This window comes from Electrona antarctica (assembly GCF_951216825.1).
Source record: "Electrona antarctica genome assembly, chromosome: 6".
In the NCBI taxonomy this organism is placed as follows: domain Eukaryota; kingdom Metazoa; phylum Chordata; class Actinopteri; order Myctophiformes; family Myctophidae; genus Electrona; species Electrona antarctica.
In genome coordinates this window covers 40,751,743-40,763,433 of record NC_136811.1, presented here as the reverse complement: position 1 = coordinate 40,763,433, position 11,691 = coordinate 40,751,743, and the positions used below count along the sequence as shown (strand labels likewise).

At 44.5% G+C, this 11,691-nt stretch overlaps 1 protein-coding gene across 1 annotated transcript in view; it reads left to right on the top strand.

Moving 5' to 3' along the window:
* The window catches only part of erfl1 (Ets2 repressor factor like 1), a gene marked incomplete at both ends in the record, with an annotated part of 10,891 nt that extends 3,608 nt beyond the window's left edge, over positions 1 to 7,283 (top strand). Inside the window, 3 exons of the mRNA XM_079503406.1 lie at positions 1,309 to 1,486; positions 4,124 to 4,253; positions 6,454 to 7,283. Coding sequence (XP_079359532.1) covers positions 1,309 to 1,486; positions 4,124 to 4,253; positions 6,454 to 7,283 — 1,138 coding nt within the window. The remainder of the gene's footprint in view (positions 1 to 1,308; positions 1,487 to 4,123; positions 4,254 to 6,453) is intronic.
* Positions 7,284 to 11,691: the final 4,408 nt, after the last annotated feature.

Here is an 11,691-nt window from a genome sequence, read left to right as displayed (position 1 = left end):
CACGCACGCAGACAATAGATTTGTGATTCCTCTGTGGGTGGCACAGGAAACTGGCATGGTGACGGCTTAACATGCCCAGGGGAAGACACCTATAGGGTCGTTACCATGGAGATGCCTCATTGTTTGGCCCACCTCCCTGTGACGACGGCCCTCTCTGCCGGGAGCGGTGCATGGCAGCCTTACCAGTTGATATACATAACACATCGCCATGACAACACGGCGTCTGTCTAGTTCATTCACAGGACGCGCTGTGTATCAAGAGGTGAATGAACCCTGACTCTCAAGGGGGCTAAAGGGTTAAAGGGAGGTTTAGCTTCTTGGCTTGATGTCAGTTAACCACTTAAGCCTTATATACTTTAGACGTATTGAATAGTGAAAATAGATACGATATAGAAACGGTTTTGCAGTTCTTGACTTTTTATTTTATTTTGACCTTCTTTATTTCGACATTGACAGAGAGACATAGGAAAGGCAGACAGAGAGCAGGGGAATGGCACAGAGCAAACGCAAAGTCTGTCAGGCCGTGAGTCAAACCGGGGATGCGCTGTAAAAGGCATTTTGCACCCATGTGGTATGCACCGTAACCATTCGGCTGTCAGGTTTTGCCTAGTCTTGACAATTTATGACAGTTTTTGTCGAAAATTACATGCCCAAAATAGGGACACCATGGGTTGAAACTTGAAAGTGATTAACAGGGAGTACAGGCTTTAGTTTAGACATACTATTGGTCTGACTGTCATTAGACCGACAACCTACCTCAAACCTATAACATAACTCTAACCGCAAGCACGGGAGCACGGTTCGGCCGCATGTCCGACCGTTGTTTCCGCATGTCGGTCATTAACAGGATTACCAAATAAGACTTTACTGATAACTATAGTCATAGTGTGTAATGTCAAGATGCCCAGTTTTTTGTGGAATGAGGGGATAAATAAAGGGAAAGAAACATAGCATAGCTATGACCTTAAAGTAGTTCTTTTCAATTTCAAGGACCCCCAGTTTGATATATGATATCCCTGGGACCTCAATCTACACTAACAGACCCGGCCGGATCCATTTGGTTCCTCCTAACTATCAGTCATTTAGGAGGACACCCTGAAACCTCCTCAAGGACCCCAAGGACCACTTTGAGAAAAATTGCATCCTTTGTATCATATGGAAGAAAGGCTAAGCACAACCTTGAATTGAGTGTTATTATGGTATATTAAATCCCTTCCTCCTTTTCTTCTTCTTCACCCTTTTCTTCCCTTTATCCCTTTGCTCCCCCCCCCCCCCCCCTCGTAATTCTCCTTTTATCATTTATCTCAGGTACTATTACAACAAACGCATTTTGCACAAGACCAAAGGGAAGCGTTTCACCTACAAGTTTAACTTCAGCAAGGTGGTGCTGGTGAACTATCCTCTCCTGGACATGGCCACCTCTCCCTTCCTGCTCGCCCAGAACCACTTCAATGGAGGCTCCGCCGCGCCCGACTGCAGTCCGGAGGTATGGAGAGGAAGGGGAAGTGGGGATGGCATCAAAGGAGGGGAGAGGGGGGGGGGGGAGTGAGGGATTAGAAGGGGTGACTGTGAGGTGTGTTATATTTTAGTGCTACGTATATTTTATTCATACTTTATACTTTTTGTGCCCAGCCTAATTCGGTAATCAGTGCAGGATTTGCAGGTGGAATGAAGAAGGATTGGACGATAGAGAAGGATTGGTCCTTAGCACAACTCCATTCCTTCTCAAGTCATTATTATTAGCCACTTTGATTTGATGGAGGGATTACGAAAGACGGTGGAAGAGGTGGATGATGGAAATGAGGGAAGATGAGAGAGATAGACAGCGCCAGGGATGCCACTACCCTATGCATTATCTTAATTGTTTATTAATAGTGATTTGATGCCAGTAACTGAAATCCATTTCAGTCTAGCGATCTGGCTGTTTGTAGTTCCCAGGCCCGCGCTGTGTGTATTCCTGCTAAGGCAATAGAACAGGATGGATTGTATTCAGCGCGCCCATCTTTTATTCACTGTATGTAATGGAAGCCGATGATTGTAAGACAACTGAATTCACTTATTATTTGCCCTGAGAGAGAATTTTTACAGAGATAAATCATACGAGAACACCGGAGGTGAGGTATGAATAAAAGCCCCCCTGACTCAGTTTGATAATTTGACGACTTCACTGATGTCTGGTGTGTTCATGGGGTGATAGGAAAATCAATTTGTGATTGGAATCCACCAGTAAATTATGTCAATAGCAAACTAACAGTGTATAATTTACACACATATACCAAACAATGTGGTGTTGTTGAGATAAATCTAAAAGTTGTTGTATTTGTTCTATTTACAATTAGACATAATATAATCAAGTGAATTACTATAGATGGCTGCCTTTATATCCGTATTCAAGTTACAGTTCTTTAGAAACTAAAGGGGGACTCATCAATCATGCATCTGTGCCATCTTTAAGGTGGGGTTTAAGGGAGAGAGACAGCAAAGACAGGAGAAAAGTAGAGGGAGGGGGGACGGTTTTAACTTGTCCTTAAAACAAAAGGAGATGTTATCCCCCTCCACTCGCACTCTCCCTCATCCCCTTCGTGTCTCTCCGATGGCACTGTATCCATCTGTCATCGATTGAAAATGAAAGACATTGTAAAAGTAAAGCAGGCGGTGTGGGGGGGTTGGGGGGTGGCGTACCTCGTCAGATCAGATCAATCGGGGGTCATTAATGCAGGTTTGTTAAGCAACGCAGATCATGCAGCTTGGAAGTGCTCTCTCGCCTTTCAAACTTGGGGCTGAGAGGGGTGACAGATACAATTGATCCAAAGTCCTACCGAAAAAAAGAAAGAAAAAAAAAACCTTAACCCTCCCACTCGCCCCCTTTCTCCAGAGATTTGACTGTTCCATTTATTTCTGTCCCATCCCCTCTTCGCTGATTTTGAAACTAACTCAATGCAATGTGTGCAAGTTGACATACACAAAAGAAAGAAAGAATTACACATGGAAGCAATGTGCGCACACGCACACATATCTCACACATCAAGACCATGTCTAATCACAAGACTTCTTTTATCACATTTGAGAATTTTTACTTTGACAAGGCATAATAAACCTTAACAGTTGCATCAGACAGAATTGACAGAGAATATAAAAGACTATACTTTTTTGTATTGCCCTTCTATTAGATGTGTCCTCTGCCTCCTCTGTCACCACCTCACACTCCTCCTCCTCCCACGTGTGGTCCGAAAAGTGTCCCACACAATCCCCTGTCTCTTGACACCCGTCTTTTGTACCTGCGCTTGTTAATCACTGGCCTCCATTTGACTCTGAACTCTTCCTGTGTTTGAGTTCACTGAGCCTCCGTGTCCTCCCACCTCGCTATTCACCCAGAGTCCCCAGGCACCCCCTTTTATCCTGTCCTTGCTGCGACTGTGCCACTGTTTGCATCACACTCGGCAGGGGGGTGCCGCCGCCATCAAATGGCTTTACCCTCCGCAACTCAAAGACACTGGTGGAACGACGCTGTGTCTTGAAGCTGGATGTACAGTATGTGTATGTTCTTCTTAAAGGGATAGTTCACTCCCCAAAATGCCTTTTTGTCTATATATTACTTCCCCCATGGAGACTTGAATACATGGATATGTTTTAGTTTTTGTCGCACTCCTAAGGCAATTTGATGACCAGCACTAGCAGTGGTTCCCTATGGAGACACAAAGGAGACTCTTTGTGTATCCCTGGTAGTCAATCGAAACTGAGCAGCATCATCTTCTTCTCCATCGATTAATAGTAATCGATGATCACACCTGTGTGAACTGAGCGGTGCAGGCTGCTCAACAACACCGCTGGCTGGCTGCAGTTATAGTTATAGTGCTCAGTGTGAATGGCCCTTTTAGGCTGCTCAACAGTGCCGCTTTAAGTCAGCCAGCGGTATTGCAGCTGACAGACAGACAGCCATGCAGACACACACACATGGCCAGTCATTGGAGCGGTTAGGCACCGCTGAAAGATATATTTGGGGGGTGAACTATGCCTTTAATGATATGAACACATCCTTGGATGAACTTCTTTCTTTTTCTTTTCTATTTCCCTCCTTAATTCCTTCTCTCCCTCGCTCTTTCTCTTCCTTTCTTCTGCTCAGGCCCTACAGTCGCTGTTCCCCCGTTTGCCAGACGCAGGCAGAGGGACTTCGCTGTTCGAACGAGGGGCCACGGCGCCAGGGCCAGAGGGAGACAAACTGAGGCTAGATGCCTTCCCCTTCCTTAGCACAGGTGAGATGGAGGGATGGAGACAGAACGTGTATAGATGGGTGGGGCTAGGGGGCGCACGACTGTCCTGGAACATCGGAACATGTCCCCTGGAACATCGCAGGTTCAATACCCCAAAGTACCCGTCACAAGCAGGCCGCTTGAATTGGTACTTGGTAACTATTTCACTCAACACATGGGTGCATTGTGTAACTGTAACTGTAATTGTAATTAGAAAATATATGATTTGTTATATGATATATGATTAGGTATGATTAGTTACCAGTCGATACCATCGAACAACATCTTTGTTGTAGTGGGATATACACATCTTCCTCAGAGAAGCACTGGTGAACAACAAGAAGATGGGATGGGGGAGACTAGGTACAGGAGGATGTGTAGAGATGATGATAGACGGGGAAAGGAGGGAGAGGAAGGAGGATATATGGGGCCATGAACATTTATTGTTAAAGGAAATAAGAGAGATGGCTGTCCCATTATAGCCTGCAGTAAGGCTGTCCTTCAGGTGAGAGAGGCCAGGTTGGCTGGTGAATTATGCATATCAGCTGTAGTTGCAATTGCAAACCTAAGTCTGGGAAAAAGAACACCACAATTTCAGTGTGCGCAACCATTAGCATTTTCCCTTATTTCCCCTTAAAGCCTGATTTATAGTTAATTGCATGCCGGTGTCACACACCAAAAATAGCAGATTTACAAACCCACAGCGCGTTGAATCATTCAGGCGACGAGTTGTGAGCTTGATGGGCAAATTTTGGTGCACGACATTCCGTGCAAGTATAAATTAGGCATTTACATAAACATTTACAATCTATTATGTTCGAATGCCCTTGTGCAGCAGTGGTTTGTGCTTGTGTATCCGTGTGCTGCATGCAATGGTGAGAGAAGTAAATGCTCATGTGCCCATCTTTGTTTGTCCATGCGTACAGCATACACTATGTGAGTCGCACAGCCACTGCGCCAGAATTTGTGTGAATACTGCTTTATTCTGTACAGTGAACGCAGACACACACACACACACACACACACACACACACACACACACACACACACACACACACACACACACACACACACACACACACACACACACACACACACACACACACACTCACACATGCACTCCTCATCACACAGCCTGCACCCCCTCCTCCCCACCACCACTCTGTTTGTCCTCAGGTCCTATCCCCCCCTTCATCCCTTTTCGCCCTCCTCTCCCTCCCATGTGTCCCCCTTGTCCTAATCCCTTCCCAGGCAGGAAGGCCCTAATTGAGGGTGCAGGCTTCAGTTTGTGGCCTGTGGGCGCCCATTACTGTGTTTTCATAAGCAAGTGAGGCCTGCCTGACTGATTCAATATTCATGTGTCTGCCAGCTACTTCTGGTCCAACACACACAGACTCCTCCACTGTCAAATTAGCCCTGCATAGTAAATAACAGAGAGAGAGAGAGAGAGAGAGAGAGAGAGAGAGAGAGCACACACACACACACACACACACACACACACACACACACACACACACACACACACACACACACACACACACACACACACACACACACACACACACACACACACACACACACCTTTGAGCTGGTTGTCAGTTGGAAGGAAGTGTAGTTGGTTGGGAGGGAATTCCTTTGTTTGTTCATTAAAATTGAATTCCAGCATCACCTCTGATCCCCCCCCCCCCCCCCCCCCCTCCATCTTTTGTTTGCTATACAGCACTGCGTGTTATCTCCTTTGCTATACCTAAAGCATTTCTTTTTCACAGAATCTAAAATGATATTGTGACATGTCGATATGAGGGGAAAGGACATTTTGCTCATTTTTAACCGCATGGACATGGCTGATAATCGTCAATGAGATTTCCTATAATAATATTCGCTTATAGAAATAATATAATTTTGTATATTTTCCCATTTTGTTCCTATATGTTCACCACTGGTTTGCACCAGGTGAAACCGAGTACAAAACACATAAAAAAACCTACCATCAGTTTTTTTTTCTCCTTTTATTTCTGTCTGTTTTTTTTGTTGTTGTTGGAAACAGTCATGCTAGAATTAGCCCCTGTGGCTTCTGATTAGAATTGCTAATACTGCTGAGCATAATTAGTGAACATTCTTGGATGTTGTATGTCAGGTTACCTTTGGCCCTTTTGGAGAGCTAAACTCCATCTTTGGATCTTCTCTCTCTTTCTTCCTATAGGAGCCCCGTGCTACTCCAAGCCCCCGTCCCTTTTAGGCCCTTACCAGCGCAATCCTCCTTTCGACTACCCCTGGGGCTTCAACCCCTACCTCCCAGGGGCCTTCTCTCTCAATAACTGCCCCAAACTTCCCCCTGGCTCCCTCTACCCCTCCCACTTCTATCCCAACCCTCTGCAGAGCAGCCTCTCCCAGCTGCCTCACCCCTTCTCCTCCCTGCTGCCCCCAGGGGATGCGGGTGGAGTTGATCGGGGGGCGGCAGGGCAAACGGGGGGAACTAACGGCACAGCGGGTGGGCAGCCAGCCAGACTCTACCTTCCGCCCTTCCCGGGGATGATGTTGGGCCGAACGGACATAGGGTCCTTGGTGGGGGAGAGGGATAGGGCAGAGGCAAACCCTCCTCTCCTGGGGATGGGCATGGGGCTGGGTCTAGGGTTGGGTCTTGGAGGCATCGGCCTGGGAGCCGTTACCGGGACGGGCAGGCAAAGCCCCACGGAGAGGAGAGGCGGAGGGGTGAAGCATGACCCGGAGTCGGACTCGGACCTGGAGATCACGGACCTGAGCGACTGCAGCTCTGAGAATGAGAACGAGCATGAATTCGGCATCGGCAAGGAGACCAGACTGGCAAGCCGATCGCAGATCGTGCTGGATGGGAAGAAGGGGAGCGTGCCCCCACCCCTCTCCACCCTACCCCCGCCAGTATCCCCCCGTCCTCTGAAGAGCCTGGTGTCCATCACTCCTCCGCCTCCATCTCTCCCTCGATCCCTCTCTCCTTCCATGGCTGTGCATGAGCGACACAGGGAGACAGAGACCCTCAAAATGATCCACAGCTAATACATTCTGCGCGAGCGTGTGTGTGTGTGTGTGTGTGTGTGTGTGTGTGTGTGTGTGTGTGTGTGTGTGTGTGTGTGTGTGTGTGTGTGTGTGTGCGTGTGCGTGTGCGTGTGCGTGTGCGTGTGTGTGTGTGTGTTTGTGCGCCAGTCCACTCTCTGCACATCTCTCTTTTTCTCTCCTTTCTCATTGCCAATTTGCCATGAGCCACTGCTTGTTATTAACAATTTGAAACTTTTAAATTTCATCCGGGCCCTAATCTCTTCTGACAGAGACTTTTCTATGATGAACGCAGATTTGTGTCTTCTTTCTGAAAATATCTTTCGTCTTTAGTAATATTCTGTCCGTTGCCATCTCTCCCTGTCCAGAAAACGTGCATTGTCTACTGAATTGGCCATGTTTGCATACATTATTAGCCGTCTATTTTACCACCATGTTTCTTATGTTTTGATCTCGCATACCAAATAATTGTTCAGTTAATTTTCTGCTGCTAATATGATAGAAGCCAATGAGGTGGTATGCTGCAACCACAGCATAGCCCGCCTTAACAAACAAATACAAAACATCCCTATACATACAGAACAGAATGAAAAGATTATGTTCAAAAATCGATCCAATTTTACAGATTTGTCAGTAATTCTTCTGATTCAGTAACCCTATGACTTCTGAAACATAATCAAATATTGCCACCTAGTGGTGACTCACGAAATCCATGTCTGTCAAGTGCTCAATTCTCCCTATTTTCAAACTGATTGTGTGTGTGATTCAAATTTGCACTTACTTATCACTTTATTATGTATTATTTAAATATTGAACTCCATATTTATATTTGTGTTTGACTGTAGTTTTGTCCTGTGGTTCAAATATTTCCTTCACATTTTTGTAAAGGGAAAGAAAAAGAGAGGCGAAGGAAAACCGGGCCAGTCAAGAATTTGTATGAATATTTCCATGTATATATTTTATTATGGTGTACATTACATTTAATTATTATTCAAGATTTAGCTGTATCGTTGTGATTTAATTCAGTATTTAAGGAAAACAAATGTTGGATAAAAAAAATAAGCCTAGGTGTAACAAAATTATTTAAAGGGCAGAAGATTTGTGCTCTGAAGATGTTTTTCTACGATGAGGACAGAGTTCACACTGGGAATCGTCTTGGATTTGTCTCAACCCCAGTTAATTGTGCCCCTTGGTCATTTGGCCAGATGCCCTACAGTACATATGAACCCTTTGGGTTTAATATACGCCGGCAGACGTATTTTTTTTATTGTTAGCATTTGCCCAATGTAACTGTACTGTAATTAGTCAAATGTGAATAATATTGGTCTCTGCCCCCCTCCCTCCCTGCTGCCCCCATCCAATCCTTCCTCTGCTTCAAAATCTGTTGTTGATTATTTTTCAATCAATGCTTCTTGTCCACGCAGACAGCAGGGCAATGTTTTATTTATTTATTTATCTATTTATTTATTTGTTTATTTGTTTGTTTATTTGTTACTTTATTTGTTTGTTTGTCTTCGTTTTTTTAAAGACATTAAATGTGGAAAACAAAAGAATAATTAAAGAAGAGACACCCTTTATCTTTCCTCTGCCTACCGAAGAACAACAAACACCCCTCTTCTTATCGTCCATGTCTTTCAGCACAGAGTGCAATACTACTAGCTCATCCTGTACAGCTTCAGAGCCTTATGTTTTGTCATACAGTACAGTGGCAGTATACGATTAGTTGTGAAAGCTCTATTGTAAACTTAATGTAAAGTTCTATGTTTGTTGATTTGCTACAGGAAAAAGCCCTCTGACATCTCTGTATTGGTGGTGTACAGTACACCTAACAGCTGTAAATAGGTTTGTGTGTGTGTGTGTGTGTGTGTGTGTGTGTGTGTGTGTGTGTGTGTGTGTGTGTGTGTGTGTGTGTGTGTGTGCATGCGCATGCGTGCGTGCGTGTGCGTGTGTGTGTGTGCGAGCGTGCATGCATACATCTGCATACATGGCTATGTGTGTGTGTGTGTGTGTGTGTGTGTGTGTGTGTGTGTGTGTGCGCGTGTGTGTGTGTGTGTGTGTGTGTGTGTGTGTGTGTGTGTGTGTGTGTGTGTGTGTGTGTGTGCATGCGCATGCGTGCGTGCGTGCGTGTGCTTGTGCGTGTGCGTGTGTGTGTGTGCGCGTGTGTGTGTGTGTGTGCGAGTGTGCATGCATACATCTGCATACACGGCTATGTGTGTGTGCACATCCAAAATGGATGCGTTGGTTTTATCCTGTTCCTTTTTCTTTGTTTTACTGTAAAAGAGGAAAAATGCCAAGTGGTAAAAAAAAAAAAAAAGAAGAAGAAGAAGAAGAAGAAAAGATGAATATCTTCAAAAGCAATAAACATTATTCTGGACGAGTGCTGCGTGGCTTCATTTCATGCATTCACTGTGCGAATCAATGATATTTAGCCTTGGAAGGTGAATAGGGATTCTTGCTCTGTAGGTTTGGAGCTGGTCAGATTTGTATCATAAAGCGTATTATGTTTGATATTCACCTTGTCCACCAGGCACAACCTAAATTATTTACAAACTGAGCCCAATGGTTTTAGTCAACACCGTTTAGCTCCTGGATTAGACTGTATATATACAACACTGTAACATTTTAAATTGGGATCCGGGGAACACCAGGGGTGCTTGAATGAGTTCAAGCCAACTTCTAGGGGTTCCAGCCAAATGAGTTGTATAATTCAATTCAATTTAGATTATTACAATAGGCCTACAATTTATTTTGGAGTAAGCATATGTTTCAATGTTACCACTACTATACGCTGCAACCTACTGAGTGTTAATTTAACACAGAGTGTTCAAATCTAAGTCCCATACTATAACATTCAGACCTAAATGAACACTGTTACTGTTTACTGTGTACAATTACAGTTTACAATTTTCTTTGGTTAAAATTATTGCGATAGTACTCTATATCAAGTGTTCAGTAACAGGAGTCTCCATGTCTCTCTAGCTTTTTATTAAACAGAAAATGCATTTTCAGGTCAGGATACCAATTTTGTCCAATCAGGATAGAGAAAGCAGTCAGGATACAGATTACACCAGTGGAATTGTAAGTGATGACACAAAGAAATGATCAGACAAAATTGGAACCGGAACACTATAAAAATGAAGCTGATAAATGGCTATACTTTCTCCTGATTAGCTGAAATTTTGTCACCTACCTGAAAATGTCTTTTTTGTTTATTAAATAGCTGGAGAGACAGGGAGACCCCTGTTAATGAAAATGGTAAATGGTGCATTTATATAGCGCCTTTATCCAAGGCACTTTAGATAGATCGTGCATTACATTCACCCATTCATTTAAACCATGCAAGGCACCAACCAGCACATCAGGAGCAATTAGGGGTTCAGTGACAAGTGCTCAAGAACACTTCAACACTAACTCTGGGGGAGCCCGGGTTCGAACTGGCAACCTTGCGGTTTCTATCCAGCCACTCTACCCCTGAACCAATGAACAAACTCTATAGCAATGATTACTATCAGAATATAGTGAAATTAGTGATTAACCTTTTAACAAAAAACTTTGTTTTAACCAAACAATATCACTCTACAAAGGGTAATCATCATAGCATGCAAATAATATACTATCAAAATGAATCTATGGCATCTGTTTCAATAATATGCTATTTATATTACATTCTAAACATAATTTGTGGTCAAGGAAAACAAGTAGCAAAAATATAACAAGTGACCAATGTGTCTGCATTGTAGCCAGGTCAGTCGCTAGCACCAATCGAACAAAAGGTGGGGTGTACAGGGAGAGTGAAAAAGAGGTGAGGTCTAAAGAGGTTATTCTTCAGATTACGGCGGAGGATTGGGAGTGAGTGCAGTTCTAACTGCAATGGGGAGTTTGTTCCACAGTTTGGGAGACGAGTCTGGGACGTGTGGAGTGTTGTCCCAGGTGTTTTAGGGAAGGTTCAGGCAGCTTCCCTGTGTTGGCTCAACGTGAGATGGAGGGGTTGTTGTTGGATCAGGCTTTGAAGGTATGTGGGTGCCATGCCTTTGGTTGCTTTATGGGCCAACATCAGTGTTTTGTAGGCTACTCTGTAGGCCTATAGGGCAACACATGGTGGGAGCCAGCAGGGGAGCGTAAAAGGGGGGAGACATGCTGGATCATTTGGAGGGGCGGGGGAGGCCAATAAGGAGGGCGTTGCAATAGACGGTACTAGTGCACGACATGGAGGTCACTATGGAGTCACAACTCTCCTGGATACTGACACCATGATACTGACACCGGGATACTGACCAGAAAACATTGCATCACAAATAATCAATGAGTTATGTAGTTATCACAAGATTAAACTATCTTTAAGGCTTCATTCACTAGTTGAGGCCTCTCATTTGTGGTTGAATTCGAGTCTGGATAAGCCAGGTGGAGTAGA